Source organism: Pseudopipra pipra, chromosome 1 (assembly GCF_036250125.1).
Source record: "Pseudopipra pipra isolate bDixPip1 chromosome 1, bDixPip1.hap1, whole genome shotgun sequence".
NCBI lineage: Eukaryota > Metazoa > Chordata > Aves > Passeriformes > Pipridae > Pseudopipra > Pseudopipra pipra.
Genome location: NC_087549.1, coordinates 26,399,160 through 26,419,876, shown reverse-complemented (window position 1 = coordinate 26,419,876; position 20,717 = coordinate 26,399,160). Strand labels below are relative to the sequence as shown.

The 20,717-nt window shown below is 34.9% G+C and overlaps 1 protein-coding gene across 2 annotated transcripts in view; it reads right to left on the bottom strand.

Annotated features, from left to right (window-relative positions):
- The window catches only part of MMP16 (matrix metallopeptidase 16), a 165,254-nt gene that overhangs the window by 51,158 nt on the left and 93,379 nt on the right, over positions 1–20,717 (bottom strand). For both annotated transcript variants that reach the window (XM_064649432.1, XM_064649440.1), the window contains one exon: positions 14,252–14,556. In XM_064649432.1, the coding sequence (XP_064505502.1) occupies positions 14,252–14,556 (305 nt within the window). The remainder of the gene's footprint in view (positions 1–14,251; positions 14,557–20,717) is intronic.

Below are 20,717 nucleotides of genomic sequence, written 5' to 3'. Positions count from 1 at the left end.
TTACAAGAAACCACAGTTAACAAACAGTCCTGGAAGAGTCTACTGCTTCTATTTGTACCTATTATGCAATACGTGAAGAATTAATACATTCTTTGGTTATCAGTCCTTATTGATTCCCCATACAGATCTCCAGGAATTTCTGTGTTTTGGTCCATGTTGACTTTGCAAGGTGAAGTACACAGTAACAGGGAAATAAATAAACAGCACTTTCAGATACTGGTATATCTTCCTTCTGGGATCAGAGATAACGAGCATATGGTAGAGCGCTTTTAGAGTAGTGCTTCCAAATGACAGTGGGACCATGTCAGATAACAGATATTATGCAAGGGCTGGCTGTTTCTTAGCGTGACTTTCTCCCTTTGCCTTTTGAATAGGGGAGATTACGTAAAAATTTAAAAAAAAAAAAAAAAAGACGTTACATTCAGCATCTGACTGTTCCTCTGGATTCAGTATTTATTTCCACCCCATGCAATGCAACTTTCAGCCATCAGGGGGGCTATTAAGTGTGGCAAAGGCAGAGTAGCCCTTGAGCGAATGAATAAGGGGGAAGGGAGAAGGTCACAGGAAAGAACTAGGAGCATAATATTCTTGCCTGGGGTGACAATGATTTAACAGGCAACATATTTTCTACTTGTAGTCAAATAGCCCCATTATTCACAACAATTTCCATCAAGAGTCATGATTGTCTTCAGGGCATCCTGAATTTAAACTGACCCAAATAACTTAATGCATTGAAACTGAGGTTTAAACTAGCTCAAGATGTGAGTCCAATGCAGGTAGGACCTTATTATCTTAGTTTCCATTCTTCTTTCTGTGCATACGATTAGATTTCTCCAATCAGGCAACAATTACTCAGGCCAGCGTTGCTTTAGGGAGCAGACTTGCCCTGAGCATCTCGACATTACTGTAACAAACTACTGAGAGAGCAGGACAACCCTAAGTGCTCGCTGGCTCTTTCAGGACTGCATGGAAGTGTACTTGTGACTGCAAGGTTGATAGTAGGCCAACTTCAGTTCCTTGGCCAGTACTCATAGTAAGATGAAGGAGTGTAAAGGCAAGTAAACATTCATACCAGCTCTGGCTAGCTTTGTTATCCTATTGACATTGGGTACTTTTTCAGTCCCCATCATTGAAGGAGAGAGTCCCAAAAGATTCTATATTTCAGCATACATTATCCAAGTAGAAACACATATTTCAATCCACTCAGCAAAATGAAGCACCACCACAAACAAGTTGAGAGTAACAAAGTTAAAATCCATATGACTCTGATGATTTTTAAAGTAAAAGTTGCCACTGAAGGATATACAATGGTGAATATTCTTTGTGATAGTCTCAGTTACACCTTGCATTTATGGACAGAGTAGTACAAAAATATTAGAAAATATGTTTCACAAGTCCAAAATTTGTGCATCTCTGTTCTTGTGTTCTCCATTAGCATGGAGATTTGGAATAGAATGGCTGTAAGCTCAAAAAGATTGTGATTTTTTTTCTTATTTTATCTCAAGTTTGATTTCACAAGGGAAAAAATAAAGATACTGTGTGTAAAAACTAAGACAAAATTATTATTTTTATACTGACACTTTTCTCTGAGGCTCTAAACTATTTTAGGCACTAAATTTGCCTGACTTTACAAGCACTGCCCAAACTCCAGAATATAAATATGTATTACTATATCAAATATTCAACAGCCAGCACTGTGGAGCATGTCGTATGGGGAAACTTTTCCCTGTAGGTAATATATACATATTTTTCATGTCTACAGATAAACAAAGCTAATATGTTTGTCCATAGTAAGCTATCAAGAAAACCTAGGTCTGAAGATATTAATTCCCATTCTGAAATTTAAGTTTGCTTGCTTGAAATTTGAAAAGGGCATATTCCTACAGAGAAACACTGTCTTCAGGTGACTTAGATTCTTGATGAGATGTGAAGAGGACATGTGAGTTTAGAAGGGTGTATGTCCTTCCTGAGAGTGTTTAACTGTTTCTGCATATTGTGGGCACAATTTAAAAGAATTCAGAAGACCATATTCTTTTATAATACAGATCAGCCTGTGCTTTGGAAGGCAAGGACATGCAAAAAGTAAGAATTTCTGCCTTACTACTTAGATCTGTTACCAAGTACATTCTATAACTTTCTAGTAAATTGCTTGATATGGGTGGAATTAATTACTTTACGTATTTTTAATTTTCTTTCTATAAAAGGCATGGGTATAAGGATATTTCTACTTTGTTTCTCACAGTTTCAATCACTAGTGCTGAAAAACTTGAAAACTATTCTGACTAGTGAATCAATATCAACTTCTCCAAAAGGAGAGATGTGAAGTAGTTGGAGACGCTCCTAGGAGATGTAAAGAAGACAAGAGAGCTTGCATCTTGTATGTGTTCCTTAACTCACATTAAACCCATCAAAACTAGGCCATTATTCTTACCGTATCATTGTATCTACTTAACACATACATATGATTTTGAGATTTTTTAAAGAGAACATGACATAGTGGTGTGTATGTGTATATATATATGTGTGCATATATATATGAATTTTTTTATATGAACCATTCTTCCTTCACTGTTATTTTGCTTGTTTAATTCATATTAAGGAAGAATGTCAAGATGATTTGGCATTTGTTGGTTTTTGGTTTTTTTTCCATTGGACTGCTGATAAAAAGAAGTGGGAATTTTGAATACTAATTGGCAAAGAGATTAGAAGAAAAAAATCATTAAAAGTTCTCTGATCTGAAAAATTGACGTGTTTTCTAAGAAGTCTGCAGACTTCAAAGAGAGACCTTATCCAAGGGTGCACCATATTTTAAGTTGAGACAGCTTCAGACTGGGGATCATGTACATGGAAAAAGTGACAGAAAGACAAACCTGCTACTTTGGTTTTACTTTGTTAAAATTTACTCACATGAAATGCTCTGATCTGTTGGATAATCTGCTGCTAAGATGCTATGATTCTATATCCATACAGCTGTATGTTCCTACAGCTTGAGGAACCACTGTGAGCCTCTTTAGCACTTGAAGAATACTGTGGGCTTAACGCCAGTGACTCTTGGCACTTGTTGGCACGGAGATGCCTGAGCACCTGCCAGGGAGGGGCAGGCTCAAAGATGAAAGATTGCAGAGGACAGCGCAAAGGGTGCTGGAAAGGATAAGATGGTCAGGCTGCTAAGTCATGCTTCTGGGCCTCCCAGCAGAGGAAAGCCTATGAAAGAATTTGCTTATAGAGGAAGATGAAAGCAGGAGTTTGTTGCCCCTGCGAAAGTGCAGGAAAGACTGGACATGAGAATGTTAGCCAGGGCAGAAGTCAATCCTGGCACACTTCCCCTTCTATGAGTTAGGAGCTCAGCAGAACCCCAGACTGAGGTGACAGCGGTTGGCTCTGGCAGGGAGAAGAGGCAATGCCAGAGGTCCCATGTTTGATGGTTTTCAGACCAGAGCTTCCCACTGGAAAGAAGGGAGCTGAGTGCAGAGTCACTGGGGGCACTATATTCCACAGCTGCTCTGCCATATAGGCATGTCAGGACCATTATCTCTGCACCTCTGCCAGCCACTGTGGCCAGCCCTGGCAGTAGCATAAGTGATCATTAAAAACTCAAACCAGCTAAGGACTGACTGTTGATATATATCTATATTTTAGTTACATTCTTCTACTTTTTCAAAAACAATCCATTAAATTTCTGACTAATAAATAAATATGTAATTACTGTAAAATTCTTGTCTCATTCTCTCAGGAAACCATGACAACATCTTCCTGAAGCTCAGGCCCTAATACTTTTGCTGCTTCCACTAGCCCTGCTAGCTGGAGTAGAGATAGCAACATTAATTCCATGTCACTAATGTATCTTCAGTGTCCTGAATACTCAGTGATAATCCCCTTTCCTCATACTTACATTCTATCAGTTCCTAAACTGCATCATAAGAAAGGAGCTATATATGATTCTTAAAAATGGGAAAATAAAAGTATGTTTACACATTACCCTCCTATCAGCTATGCATTCAAATATTCAGAAGTGCAACCTATTTGTGAAATACTATATTTAGACCAATAGAAGAGTGTTTGTCCTGCCATACCAAGAGAGATGGGAGATGGCTGACACCAGCAATTACCTTTTCTGAGTACTACACTGAGCTCTTCCCAAAACAGGCACTTCTGTGACTGACAGATTTCTTTTTACCCCAGTTGGTAGCTATTTTGAAGCACTTATCGCTTTGGTTCTCCTCTAATCTGAAATGGCATGATTCAACATCACTGGTGGAAGTTATCTAGCTATACAACACTGTAAAACAAATGCCTATACCTGCACCCCTCACAGCAAGACATGAGAAACAGGTATTTCAGAACATGATTCATCTAGTTTATTTTAGACATCCACTTCAGGATGCAACAAACCTTACCCAGGAAGGCAATATATCTCTCCTCTAACTCTAAAGGGGACTCCATGAGATTAAGTCAGATATAAACATCAACATATGGTCAGATTAATTCCACCCCCTCAAGTCTTCTGGCTTTTGATTTAGGTCTTTTCATTTAAGTCCGTGGCAAAACATTAATTATAGAAGTACAGGATATGGACTTGAGTGATATATGTACAAAACCAGGAAGCATTCACATAGACCTGAAGTAGAAACTTAAATCTGTCCACTAGGGAAAAGAAAAACAACAAAAAACCGCAACATCAACAACAAACAAACACCTCCAAAACCCAAACAAAACCAACAAAACAAACAAACACCAACAGAAAACATTTTGCACAAAAAATATTGCTCTTTTAATTTGCATGGTTCTTTTTGATTTTTCAGCTTTGATCTTTATTTCCCCAACCTGATGTTTAAGCTGTAGATGTTTCCAGCTATTGGAACTCAAATCAGTTAGGAAGGAGCCTAAATATAGATTAAAAACATTTTTCCCTCAAGAACATATGGTTTGGGCATTTTAAAGTGAAGAATTGTCAGGAAAAACACAAATTATACTCTAGGTTTGAGAGCAGATATTGCATAAAATCTTTAATTAGTTAATCTTATACTATTCTTACAAGTCAAATATAATACTATCTTATATTTTAGGGTTAGCTTACATTCTTCTACTTTTTCAAAAACAATCCATTAAATTTCTGATTAATAAATAAATATGTAATTACTGTAAAATTCTTGTCTCATTCTCTCAGGAAACCATGACAACATCCATATCAATTGGAAACATGAATTTTCAGATTCTGTTTGTCCCTAAAAAGGCAGGAGAAATGAGAAGGCAGTGCAGTAATAATATCCTATAGAACATCTTCAGTATGTCCTAAATCTGCTGTCTTGGTGAAAAAGTCTCCATTAAGTGGTCGTAGCAACAAATAGAGACTTGGTGATCTCTGGATCACACGAGAGTTGGAGTGCTAAGCCTGATGTCTGCTTTAAATGACTGAAATGTCACTTTCTGTTTAAAGGAAGAATTTGAGGTTCATAGACAATGCCTCTTTCCTAAATTATTGCTACTAGCAGATCAGACTGAAAAGAAAAATAAATCATTTCAAGCTATGAATTAATGTTGTGAACTCTTTTCAATTTATTTGCAGTAATAAAGGGAATGTTCTCTTTTTTTTTTTTTTTTTAACCAAACATGTTTGAGATATGGCTTTTCACAAGCTCTCCATAGTAAGTAATCTTTCAAGAACCTGAAATTCAATCTATGGTGTGAAATTCGATAGCTCATAAGGCAGTTTCCTTATTATTAGCATTAGTTTTATTACTATTATTTTTGTATCATACATATTAAAGAAATATTGCTTTATGTAAGCTAATGGAGCAAACATGAAAATGCACAGAGGATAAGACAAAAAAAGCACTGGAACATGTTAATTTTTTTCTTTTTTTTCCCTCCTTCTCTATAACTTTCTGACATTTATAAAAATTATATGAAGCTCTCTCGGATCCAGGACTCAAAATCTTCTAAGCTTCTGTCTAAGAGGAGGAAAGATTAAGGTAGGACCTAGATTTATTTATTTATTTATTTATTCGTTATGTGTGTAGTGTTACTTTTTTTCTTTGTCATTCCTCACATGTGAGGTGTTGTGAGGTTGAAAAAACAATCATGAAGGGGCTGGCCCACATTTAATGTATGGACTCATTCAAAACAAATCTATTTGCTTAAGCAAAAATGCCTTCCCAATGGTCTTCTCTAGCATAATGCAGGGAGAAAATCAGAAACAAACCCAAAAACTCCAACATTGTTAGTTTCAACTTACTAATAATTTTAACAAACATTTTTCAGTTAAATTTCCTCATGTAAACTCAGTTCTCCTAATAGACTAATATGAGGGTCTGATTAAATTAATCCATTTTGGGAGATAAACTTGACTTCATTGTTGCATAAACAGTTGTTTGAGACAAAGACATCTCTAAAAAAAACCCCAAAACGGCAGTTCTTTTTCCGTGAATGTAGGTGCAAATGCTGCCAAAACTGTCTGCAAGGACCCATACTGCCTTTCAGCTAGATGTTTCCTTGGCAGCAAAGTTGATGCAACAGACAATGTGAACTTTCCTCATTTATTTCGATGCAAAGTCAGCCAGGCCTGCTGTAACACTTTTCATTAGCAGTTTAAGATCGGACAGCTGATCGCAAACTGAGGCAGATGGCAAACATAAGCAGTTTGTTCTGCTGGCCCTGGTACGTGGGAAACAACCTACAGTTGCAGTTTGAATGAACAGCTGAGTTTGCAACTTCACTAAATACTCCAGAAAGGCTTGCAACGATCTGTGTTTACCTACACTGTGATGGAAGCAATATGCAATTATTTGGCTCAGGTTATGCTGCCTTTTTGGGTTGCAACCTGTATCACAACCATCTCACCGGCAAATGAGCGACAGTGTAAATAGCACCTTGCTTCTGTAGATACGGAAAGCACAATGTAAGAGGCATGTTGTCGTCTACATTCCCATTGTTTTAATTAAGACTATTGCAAAGTCAGTCCTCCTGACATATTCCTCAGCCTCTCTTTCTGTTTGCATAATAGGGCACGTGGCAATTTTAGGCCAAGAAGGAAACCGAGAGCATAATCCCCTGATAGACCCTGGGATGTATGAAAAGCATCTAGTTAAACACACATCTAGAATATAGGGCTGGATTCATCCACAAGACTGCTTTCACTGACAGCCAGTGTTTAACAGATTTCCTTTTCAATGACATGCAAATGAAGTGCTTTCCTCAAAGCCAAAAGGGTGCTTCATGAAAGCAAAAAAACTCCCCCAAAAATATAAAAATGAGGTCATTACCTTGCCAACAGTTAACACTTTCCATCATCTGGCTTCCAGCCAGTAGGTGTAGTCCAGCAGACAGATCCTCTTCTCCTATCTGCATATTTCTACATCCAATGGCTGTCTTCACAAGCAGCTAGGGCCCTTAATTTTTTGTTTGTTTTTTAAATAATTTCCCATCTCTTCAATAACTGAAAGGGATTTTTCTATTCTCAAGCACAGCTTTGCATACCATAACCATATTTTCAAGGATACATTTTATCCATCAGACACTGAATATCTAAGAGTTACCATTTTAAGTAAGATCTTGTATATGGGATAGGTGGGTACATGCACACCAAGCAAGTATAATCCATGGAAGGTTTGGGAAGTTTGAGGACAGACTGACCCTTTTTAATTCTATCACCACAGCATGCACTTACTGACAGGGAAAGACTCGTTTGCTTTTTAAATAGTGAAAGCTTTGCATTTTAGTGACAAAAAGTATTATCTGTGTTAATTGACTCCTGAATTAAATTGGACATCAGGGAAACTAGTGAAATTAGGAGAATCAATCGATATTCCATTTGCCTGTGACTTGCACAGTTCTTCTAAATATTATCCTGGCATCTTCATCATTATGTAATGTTATAATATTGCACTTAAATAGTTCAAATTTAAAATAGAAGTTGTGCCTCCTTAACCTTACAACTACGTATAAACAAAGCTACAACTCAACAGGCTCGGTCTCGTTATCCTGGAAACAAGATATGACACATAAAATATAATGGAATAGATAAAATTATTAGAAAATTACTTCCTCACAATATGAACAACCATCTGCTTAAAATGAATTTATCAATGTCAGGTTCAAAATTCAGAAAGAAGTAGTATTTCACATCTGCTTAAACTATAGGACATATTGTCATAGGATGTTGTGGATACCAAATGCTTGCATGAGTTCAAAAAGAGATTACACCAATTAATGAAAGGAAATCCGTCATAGGCTATTAAACACAAAAATATGGCTTGTGCCTCAGAAATTCAATGAGACATAGACTATTGAAAGCTAAGAGGGAATATGCTGGGGTTTTGTTGCCATATGTTTGTCCTGCTCTTATTCTCTTCCTTATGTATCTGTTAATAGTCATTAACTGGAGATAGGATATTTTGTGGGATAGTCTTTGATCTGAAACCATGTTTGCAACTCTTTGTTTACAAGTACATACACAAGTAAAATACAATAAAAATTCAAATAAAATATTAATCTTTTACACATTTATCCTAGCACAGAACAAGAATAACACTTCTTGATTACAGATCAAATTTGATATTGTTAAGTGCTTATTAAAAACACACATAATCAATTAAGTAAGAGCACTATGCTTTATCAAACTAAAGTCATGTTAATAAATCCTTTGATCTGAAATGCTTGGCTTCCTTTATACCTAACCATGGCATCTGACATGAGGACAGTTTGAGACACAGAGCTCCCTTAGGAGATGGTTTTCACAACTCCACTGGTTCACATTTCCAGCAGCATAAATCTCCTGCACTGTGTCAACCACACTGGCAGCCAAAAGAAATTTACTACAAGTTGATCTATGCAGTTCAGAGATCAGGATTTTCATAAATTTTTCTTGGCTGCCAGCACAGTGCCCACAGCACAATCTATGCACTAACTAGAGTCCAAGTACATTACACTAGATACTGTATTTGCATCAGGTCCAAGAAGCTTTTACTTGGCAACCTACAAATGGCATGGTACAAAGTGACAGGTTTGCTTGTTTGTTTTCTTTTTATTGCCTGCAAACTTGAATAATTTTTGAATGCTGGACAGTTAACAAAAACCCTCCATGAATTCCTGAATTTTTGGGTTTGTTTTTCCAAAGATGCAGTTTTATGTATACACAAGTTACAAATATTCCACATGTATGCAAGCACTCTGCAGTAATATTCTCCTTACGTTTAAATGTTACTGTACACTAAAACCATTTATTACTTCTGTAATGGAGTTTCACTTGTTATTATCTACTGTAGGTTCTTTGATGGAAGAACTGTTTTCTGAAGAATTTCAGTATGCTACAGTTACTGCCTTGGTAAATTCGCTACAGAGGTAAAAAAATCACATATATTACTTTGACTTCTATTTCCCTTGTAGATATGATATGAAGATAAAAGTATCAAATTACCACTACTGATCTGCCGTGTTTATCTACAGAGAACTGAAACTTAGTTTTTGCCAAATATTTTCTGCTGCTGGAAGACATAGTTCTATGGTCACATTTTATCCAGTAATTGGTACGTTAGGTATCATGTCTAAGGTGCTTGAAAACAAAGCTCCCAAGAAATCCCTGTTTTCCTCAAGCACTACTTCTAAATTTTACCCTGTTTTAAAAAGCTGCACTTGAGGCAAGTAGGTCAATCTTAAACTAATCTAGTTAAAAGTAGTGCACTCTCAATTTAAACTGGTATAATGCTCCCTTAAATAGGTTTAGATGCACTCAGTAATTTCCCAGAAAAAATATCTGCTTTAAAGAGGTTTAAACCAACTTAAGTGCATGTAGCCAGACAAATGTGGAATCAATTTTGATAAACCAATGCACTAAGGCTAATAAGAATGCCCCTTTCAGTTTTGATGCAGAAAGACAGGGCTAAAGAAAGGATTTTTCTGCAAGCTACTAGAAAATTTACAGACAGTAGCTATCCCAGCCCCTTCCTGGCAGTGACTTTGAATTTCATCACAGTGATTTGAAATATTGTCATTGAAGAAAATACTTGAAAAAGCCTTTGTTGAGGTTTTTGATAATACAATATCACCAAAGTACTGCCACTCTTAGGAAGAAGTAATTGTCCTTTTCTGGATTTAGTGACATCATTCATTGTCCATAAAATTTGAATTAAAAAAATGATATATGAAAAATATATATCACCTAAATGGATTGGAGTCATGGGAACAAGGAAATCTTTCTCTAGCCTCAAGACTGGTATATTAAGATTTCTTCCTTTTCCTTTTTTTTTTTTCTTTACAGTTGTTAAGTTCAGAAGAAAACAAGAATTTAAAGTTTTTCTTAATGTATCGATTTTTCAGATAGTTATTTATGTAACTTGATTTTCATCTCCTGTTTATTCCTTTCCATTTTTAAATTTTTAAGTATACATTTTATGAAACCATTCTAGCCATTCTGACTTGCTATTCCTGAACATTGTTTCTTCTTCTACTATAGTTGCCAAGTGTTACCAGAATAACCTGAGTTTTAACTGAGACTGCCTAGGAGCACACACTCCATATGAAGTAACCATCCTGTTCCAAATAATTTACAAACCTAAGGTTGTCATCTCACGCTGAAGTCTAGATAGGCAGATCATAAAGGAAGTGGAGTCTACTGTACTTTACTGAAAAGGCCTAGTCCAACAGAACCATTTGAAAACTATTTGTCATAAAAGAACAAGAGGAACACGACAGCTGACTGAAGGAAACCCACAGACCAACACATACAAATTGTACAAAGTATTTGAAGAATACAATTTCCCAACCATGCAAAAAACCCCCAAGAACATTTTATCCTCCAGTATCTCCCTCATTCCCTACCAAAATAAATTCTGTCCTGGTTTCCACTGCTTTCCTGTGATGGTAAGTCTCTTGTCCTTCCTTCTAGCCAATACTTGTAGCATCACCTGCAGCACTATGGGTGGAAATTCAGAGAAAAGACCTCCACAGCTCAGCTGGAGCTGAGGTACTGGCTGTACTTGCTTACAGGGTATTATGAAAGCAAAGAAATATATCACTGTAGAAAGTCTGCAAGTATAAAATTGTATGACAGGAGGTTTTTTCCTGAGCAACAGCCCCATTAGTCTTTACTCCTACAAAAGCCTTATACATTCTTCAGAACAAGGGAGGAGCACAGATCTCTTCCTAGGACATGTTTGATAAGACAACATGCCACTGAAGTGAGAACAAAGGAAAGCAGCAACACACTGTGCCGATAATGTATTTATGTTGCAACTGTCCTTTCAGTCTAGAATATTATTAAACACAAGGAAAACACAAGAAAATCAGCCACACATGATAAAAAATAAAACATCAAATCAACAAAACCCTGAAGTATTCTGCAAGTCAGGATAAATTACTGTAGAAATTAACTATACTCAGAATATTGACTTTATATATGATTCCTTATTTAGAATGAAAATTATTTTAAAAAGGACAACAGCTTATGAAAGCACCTCAAGAAGTTGTCTGAGGTAGACAGCACGTAAACCATTTTCATTACTCTAGTACAAGGTGGAGAATGAGGCTAAAACTTTTCAAGAGGGTCTTATTTTTGCATTCTTTCTGCTAAATAACCAAGTTGCTCTGTGCTTTAAAACCTGTAGAACACTAGAAGAGGAATCAGAGAAAATCAGCCTTTTGGGGTGAGAGTTAATTTAAAAATAAAAAAAAAATCACCAAATCTTTTTCCCATTCTACTGGATTTCAAATAAAACTACATGAAGGTGACTATTGGACTACTGGAGCAATGAATCTTAAAAGAAAATGACATTCACCTGGGAAAAATGACTCATAGCTAAGATCATAAATATATTTTTCAAACTTCTGCTTTTCAGTGCTCTGAGACTCAGCTCAAAATGATATGAAGCCTAAGAGAGCTGTAAGTCTTTCTTTCCTGCCAATCCCAAATGGCATGCTTGTCTTCTTTTTCCACCTGGAAATTTTGTCCAGGCACAAAAAAAAATAAATTCTGGGTGATCCTTCAGGATTCCTAAACAACACAGTAAGATAAACCTGGCCTACCTGATAACTGGAAGTCACAAATCAGTTAAATAGGCATATACAGATCAAATGCACATATATTTCTATTTCTAGAGTTACAATGACAAGAGACTTTTCTTTGGACAATAGCTATGACCTACAATTCACAGTTCATACCATTTCAACAATGAAACTAAGAGTTGCCAAAATTCTTTAGAGAACTTGCATTGCTAAAATGTTTATTTTAACTATCGTGTATTTTGCACAAACCTTCCAGCTTTGTTCTGTAAATATTCCATTCTAACAGGAATATGTGCCCCTGAAAAAAGTATATTAGTACACCAAAGTACATAACTTATTAAATTTGCAGAAAAAAATTCCAATGATACATATTAAACCTTCATGCTAAATCTTCATAAAAACTTTTTATTATAAAAGTTCAGTGTTCTAAGATACATAAAAGAACAGTCCTAGAGATAATATCATTTTACTTTCACTTGATTTTTTCATTCAAGATATCTTAAAATTCATTAATACAAGAAATATCTTTTGAAAACTGCTGTACAAAACTCAATCTCAAAAGGCATATAGAGACATGAGTGCCCTTTTGCACTATAAAAATTATTTAACTTAAAGGAGAATGAGATAGCCAGAAGTTCACTCACTTTCATACCGAGTATCCATATGTGGAACTGCTCCAAAAGAGTTATCACAATTTAAATTGATATCCTGACTTCAGTGTACACATACTTGTAGATTTTCCTGAGTGCTTGAAGTAATAACTCCAAAACCACAAAATATTATGTGCAGTGTTGGTCCCCAACTGAGGCACATAAAGGCACCTTAATTTACCCTCGCAATTGTGACCTGAACTGCAAAAACAGAAGATTGCCACTGTTGCTCCTTTGAGCTAAAAGTGTGAAGAGGGCAAATATGACTCGTGCAATACCACAGATTTTGCTTCAGTAAGAATCTAGGGCTTGGTTCACAAGAAAAAAGCTTCTTGAACCCATTCCACAACTAAGGGCTTTCACAGTGCCATACATTGCTCTTGCTTCAACTGACACAGCAGAAACATTGCACTATTGGAATAGTCACAATACCGTATTTATACTCCTGAAATATTACATTAAAGCTTTCTTGCAAACTCCAGGCTACAAATCTTGCTACATAAAAGGCTCTGAATTTTACTTGGAAGATCTCAGGTGAGAGAGGGAAAGGAATAAGACAAATCCTCTTGTCATTCACAAACTCAGCGTAACATTGAAATACAACAGTTCCATAATTCTTGTCATCTCTATCATCTTTCGTATGAGAGAAACATCCTATTTGTGCATCTCTGCATCTTCTTTGTGTGCCATTGTTTGCTGAAGAGACTCTCACAAACTCTATGTAACAGGCTTAGAGAGATCTAATAGGACCACTGAAGCTGTTTGGAACCAAAACCTGTCACAGCATGAAACACAGAATATGTATACAGAAAAACTCTTCTTTCATACTGTTCTGCAGAGATGCAAAGGCTAGTTTTAAATTGGTATTCCTAGATAAAGGCACTAATTTAGTCACATCAGCTGGGAGATCAGCAAGCACCAGATTATATTTCTGTGAAGAGTAACTTTAAAGAGTATATTTAATCTTGATTTTTTCAAATTTCAGGTATGTTAACTGCACTATGCAACCAATTATTTGACCATGGGGAATGTACAATTTAAGTAAATTGGACTTGTTCGAATCAACAATTCCAAAAGACATTCAAAAGTTTTTGGGAAACACTAGTTCTATTCTTGGAATGGTATCTTTAAGACTTGCCTTTAAATGCTGCCACTGCATCATCATAAATAAAAACTGAAGACTAGGTTTATGTACACTGATATGTAGTGTATTGTTGGGTAACCGCAGTTGTTCTTAACCTCTCATATCACTGCCAAAGAATATTCCACATTTTCCCTAAACCTAAATAAGATCGATATGGCAATAAATGTCAAAATGAAAGTAGTTTATGCAAACATTCAACAGTATAATATCTGAATGAATACAAATGTTCCTAATAAGAATTCAGTGTTTTTCAAGAAAAACACGTTTTCATACTGCATTACATTTAAACAGATACTCTTCTGTCTCAGATCCGAAGACACCAATCAACTGAAGATACTTCTAAAGTAATGTGAACTTCTGAAAGAAAACTATGTGTCTTTAGGGACAGGGTAGCCTGGCAATACTTCTGTTAGCTAAAAATTCATGCCACTTATTTGTTTAAACTTAAATCTTCTCTTACCATCATGATTGGGATTTCCCAAAGTCCATGGCTCATCTGAGTCAAAATGAGTGTCTCCCCCAATTCCTGGCCCAGGGAAATATGCATGAGCCAAAAATCCTCCCTCCCCATCAAAGGGAGAACTGTCTCCATGAAAACCTGATGCAAAAATTATAGTAATATCCACGTCTCTCTTGCCATTTTCTAATTCAATATAAGGAACTTCTTCAAATGTTAAGGGAGTTACATTCTGCCACACATCGAAGGCACGGCGAATGGCTTTACGAGTTTCAGCATCACCGACTTTTGGAGTGACGTTCTTTATGCTGAAAGAAACAGAGAAACATTACACAGATTAAGTTTAACAGAGCGGTGACACTGCTAACATACATTTTCCCCTAATTATTATAAATTCTGTGCTTTTAATAAAATGTGCTAATCTGGCATTATATGCTTTAAGAAGAGTATTTTTGAACAAGCTGGTGCAAAATTATGGTGTCAATCTGCATAGCCCTTTATGCTAGAACTTATTCTATGTTAGCTAGCTTACTCCCAGCAGTACAAAAATTTTATTTTTAGGAGATTAAAAATATTTTTAAATGAAAAATTCTTAACAGTGGTATAACCAGATTAATCAACCACTGGCTGTTTACCTCCTGGACCACAATTAGAATCCATCACATAAAGAATGGCATGTCCTTTCTGATCAAAAGAAAAATGTTTTCAGTTAAATGAAATTTTCATTTCTCAGTGAGTTCATTAAAAAAAGCAGAGCTCCATACTGTGACCACCAACCAGTATTCACAAAGCCTTCTTGCATTTGTCATTGGATAGATAATTTCTTATCAGAAACAAAGCCTTTTGACTTCAATACAGGCTAAGATGTCCTTTTATGATCTGATTACATCTCTAAATCTTTTATAAAACTGTATAATACATCAGACAAATCATTTTATAGAAGAATTACGTGGTAATACAAAAATGTGCATTTAAACAAATTTCAGTCTTCATTACTTCCTTAAATGACACACATAAGAGAAGGGCAAAAACCCATCAGAACTGAAGTTAAGTTTACTAGCATAGTTATTTCTTAATTATAATGGAATCATCTTTTTTAAAAAAAAATCTTTCTTATTTCCATTATGGAATTCAAGAAGAGAATGTCAATAATCAATTTCAGACCTATCCAATTTTCTCCATCATTTGCACTCAATTCATATGGCCAGCAAAAACTTTGTTAGGTTTGTGTCTGTTTGAAACTCATGCAATCGGATGCTCCTTGTTCATTTGACATGTGCTTGACTGAATGTCCAGCACAAATTACAGAAATTACATGGTTTTAGAGTATATGTAAGATTTGTGTAAGTTTACACAGAATGGCATGCTAAAGGAGAATATTTATACCCTCATGAATAAACCTTAAATGATTGATTCGTTTGGTGCATTCCATGTGCCTAATTATATGGAATTTATATTTATACAAATAGAAACAAATATTTCAAGTCTAATTTTATAGATTTTACTTCACTTATACCACATTTTGTTCATAGGTTCATGTAGAAAACATAAAGTTACATATTTTTACTTCCATTCAAAAATACTACTGTATTGAGTACAATAATGCTAGTCTAACCAAAGCATTATTTCTTTTTAGTTTGTACTTTTGTTCCAAAGAGATATCAACATCGATTATAAAATAGTACACTGTAGAGAATCCCCTGCTTTCCAAAGCATCTTTTGTTCCAAAGATGATTTAACCAATCATTACATACTCATGCCTATTCCTTTTTTTGTCTGGCTTGTAACTCTGGTTCTTATTCTGCCTTTCTCTTTCACATACATGAGCTTCGAGAACATTTTCCCCTCCTATGAAAAGACATTTAAAAAACATTTCTGCACTGCAAAGTCATTACCTTTTTGTTGTCTCTAAGAAATTAAAAGTTTGAACTCTTTAAATCTCTTGTTATAAGACATTTTCTCCAGTCTATTAGATATTTTCTGTGATTTTTATTGAACTCACTCCAATTTTTCAATGCTCTTTTAAAACTGACTCTGTCAGAACTACAAAGTACAGATCTCACTGTCAGAGAGAAAAAGTCCTAAATCTGTAGGCATGACCTTACCCTACATGATGTAAATGCCATGTGATTTAAAGTGCTTTGTATGATGCCTTTTCATAATTATTTGCTCGTCAGTAATTTTATGATCAGCGTTGCCTTGTTTTTGATATGATTAAAAAGATATTGGACATGCTGGACCAACTATCAGCCCTTGCAGAATTCCACTCTGAAAGCTCCCTCCTTTGTGAATTACTTTTTTTGAGATGTTTAATTAGCAAGTTCGTAAACTTGCTAAGTTCAAAATGTGCCCCTTGAGAAAGTACAGCATTTTACAACCTGACTGTCATGTGACACTAAATCAAAGCACAGTCATGTGACACTAAATCAAAACACACCACAATGGCACTCTTATACTGCCACTACCAAAAGCATGACAGTTCACCTGTTGCTATACTAAGAATATCAATTAAAAGGCTGGCAAATGGGCTTTAGTCAATCCTGCCATGTGCTCTCTAAGGCACATGTATTGCCTTAAGCACAGTTCATTGAAGGATTAAAGCCTCTGTTCTTTGCTATGTATAATGAATACAACAAATGAATCAACAGGGTCTCGTAGAAAACAGAGTATGTCTAGCAAAACTGAAATATTGGTGTAGGAAAAGTTCATTTGAAATATACAGTTTGCTTTTTTTAATTTTTTGTTATTTAGGAATCTTAGTAATTGGCCAAAGTCACACTTTGGTGCTAAGTAAACAGAAAAAAGGATAGACTTATGCTGTTATATGTAAAATGAGGAAATGTATAAAAACATTAGAGTTTTGTATTGATGGTAAATTGATTAATTAATTGGTCTAAAAGGGTTTGTCTCACACTTTAGAACTTATAGTTTTATATTTTCTTCCATTTTCAGTGCATAGAATTAAGTGTCACTCATTGATTACAAATGAAAAATTGAGCCATTGTGCCAGTTTCACACACACAAACTAGAGCTGACTACCTGCAATAGAAGACATTTTCCATAGGTTTCATCTATTGAATTACTTTTGAAATAGCACCCTACACCTCAAGATTCATTGTAAGCAATATTTTTCAAAGCATACTTTCTGTATTAGAAAGATTTCCAGCTTCCAAACCAACATTCTGAAGTGGGTAACACTACACTGAAAAATCTTGCTTCTAAGACAAATTAAATAAATCAGTACTTATTCCAACATAAGGGTATTTCCAGAAAATAACTGTCCATTTTAATGATGGTGTTGACCATACAACCTCCAAAGGGGAATTATAGTAAGATCAATCTATACAGACAGTCTATCAATCATCAGAGATACTAGGTTTCATCTTTTAAAAGTCTTCGGTTTAGACCTATCACTGCAATAGCACTTAAAGTCTCATATGGGCCCTTTTCCTACTACATTTAGCTCTACATCTTAAAGTTAGCAGTCACCTGAAATAGCTGTAACTGTGTCCTAATCTCTTAAATTTACTGATCATTCCATGGAAAAGAGATTCAAACAAGAGAAAGATCCAAACCCAACCTTGAACAGACTGGCAATGCAACTTTATAAAGAAGTTGAAGAACATAAAATTATTTTCAAAGGGAAAGTATCTTAATAAACAAAAGATGATCCATAAGATGAAACATTTATGTAATTTTTTACAAGCTAATAAATGGAGTATACTTTGTATAAATGTCGAGAGCTGTTTGTTCTTATAGAATCACAGCCATGTATAAATTGATTATGCTTTTTTGTGGTTATTATTGCTATTTTTGCATGGCTTTCAATCTGATAATTGCTTTAGGCATTATAGCTTTTATATCTTGCACAATGTCTTTACCACTGATATTCTATTTCTAGCAATGCCTGAAGAGTCTTTTTTTGCAGAGTGTTATTCTGAAATTTTGAGTCCTATTGATTTAAGAAAAGCTTTGGGTTTTCCTTCCCTTCCCCCGGCTTCCCCAAGATATCCTTAAAAAAAAATTTTCCATGTTTCAGTGACACATTTTTGGCTGCAACAGAAGCCTTGCAAGACTGTCAGGATATACCTCACTTGACTGTGTAAAATCAGTCATCTGAAATTTAAATACAGTACATTAAGTAGTACATATTTGCCATTAAACTTCACTATTTCCTTTTTTCCTTGCTGAGCTGTCATTAGAACAGCTTATTATATTTTTATGTAAATTGGTACAATTCTGTACGTAAAATCAAACCTTCTGACCCAAGCTAGATCCGAGAGGTAAGGCTAGACAAAGCTCAAAATGCATAAAGCTTATTATTAAGCTTACCTTAGCAGTAATGGCCTCCACAAGAATTGTAATAACTAAGTGACAGACTTCTTCATGGCCTGTTGACTTTGATACTTCTATTCTCCACTGAATATAGTAAATACTGGTTTTAAATTGGTTCTGTGCTCCTTAGTCCATCAAATCCAGAGTGTAAGATTAGCCATATCTTGCTATCTTGTTGTGCTTGTTAGACTGGATACTAGTGAGTGCTTTTAAAATTATTAGGTAATATAATGATGCGAGATGATATTTTAATTTTTTTCCAACATAAATATATAAATCAAATATAAATGAGGAAAACATTTCTACAATGCCATTTCTCTCAAACATTCCAAGATTTTCTTGGAGGAAAATCACATATTAGAAACCTCATTCTAAAGAAGCAGAGGGCACACAAGATGGAAAATCAGGAAATTCAACTGAGTGGGTAGGAAAATGCAGTTTGAAAACTGTTTGAAGTCAGTTATAGATCTGATTATATCATACTTGATATGAAACAGTTAAAGTAAAATGAATTGAAACATACCATAAATTTAAATAACTTTCTTTTTTATCCCACTGTTAGTTTTATTGAAATTAAGAGATTACCTCTGGTCAAAGACATATTTCACTTTGTGCCATCATTTCTCTAGAAATAATTTCTATCAAATTGCTTCATTATTCTCTCACTGATGTGGGTTTTCATAGCTTCAACTTCTTTCCAGTCTCACTTTGCTAATTGTTTGTAGCTATAAACTAAGAATGTTATCCTGGTTCATATAGCTCCTGCTCACTTTGATCAAACCTAAATCAGAACTATTACTTTTGATTTTCTGTGGCCACATTGAAAGTCAACCTATAGCTGCCATGCTGGAAAGAATTTATAGTAATCCTGCCTCTTCATTTTCATGGATAATATTCTCCTCAACATTCATTACAAGGAGATGAGAAGTGACAAAGATGAGATTTCCAAGATATCAAACCAAGATTAGCAAAATACATGATAGATAAATGCTTTTACAGGAAAGATGTTTTAAGTAATCTCATATCATAATTTACTGCTAAGTAATCTAAAATCAATGAAATGCAACGTAAGCATGGAATGTTTTCTAAATATTACTCTTTAGTAGTAAACTCAAAAATCTTGTTGCTTTTTTGAATCAACAGTTTTTCAAAGTTTTTTCTTTATCCAATGTTTCCTTACTTTTCAGTGTGGATTTCAAATATTCAAGAAAAAATTCTCTTTCATATTCTACACAATATGGACCATTTAGACCACAGAAATTACACAGTCTATTACTAACAAACTAGATTAGACTCTTCATTGCATACCAAAGCTCCCAGCTACCATTAATTCATTTATCTGAACAGCATAAAGTTAGACCTGTCCAAATCTTTCATGTTCGTCAAAGATGAATTTCAGGGTGCATCTAACTTGTAAAAGGAAAAAGACATTAATCTGGGGCTTGATCCACTGTCCTCAGAAGAGAAATATTAAATTATTTATAGTGGTTTTGGGATGAAGCTATTAACTATCTACACCTAAATTTCCCGCACCAATTAAATTATTACATATTGCTGATCAATTGAATTTTTTTTTTTTCTTCCTCAAGACAGAAAAAATAAATCTAATTCCTTTTAAGCTATTATTTTATTTTACATCATTATGACTTCTAAGTAATGGTTAGAATTCAAGGCAAAGCTTGGATTTTTAGAAAGCATTCTCAAATTTTACTTGCAAAGGTGTTTTAAAGATTGAATAATCTGAGCAGTTGACAAATGACTGAATGCTGGAGTTAAAATTATGAATAGTATGCCCAGAATTCTGATGAAGAGGGCTTCATATTCAATAATTCTTTGTCTAAAAAGGGCATATAAAAATTTATATTCTATTTTTACAAAAGTGGTTGCTTTATTGATACACATTGTTACTCCTTCTTTAATTTACTGGATTACTTACTTCCCTGCAAAAGAGAAGGTAATTATATTTTTGAGAATTATGTGTCTTTGTAAATACTCCCTTGAAGAAAATTAAAAAAAAATAAACAATTTAAAAAAAATCCTTTAATAGCTTTCATAAATTTCTTCTCTGATTTTATACAATGTTCAGAGATTGTTGTATAACCTGACGCAGCCTAAAACACTAAGGAAATATTAA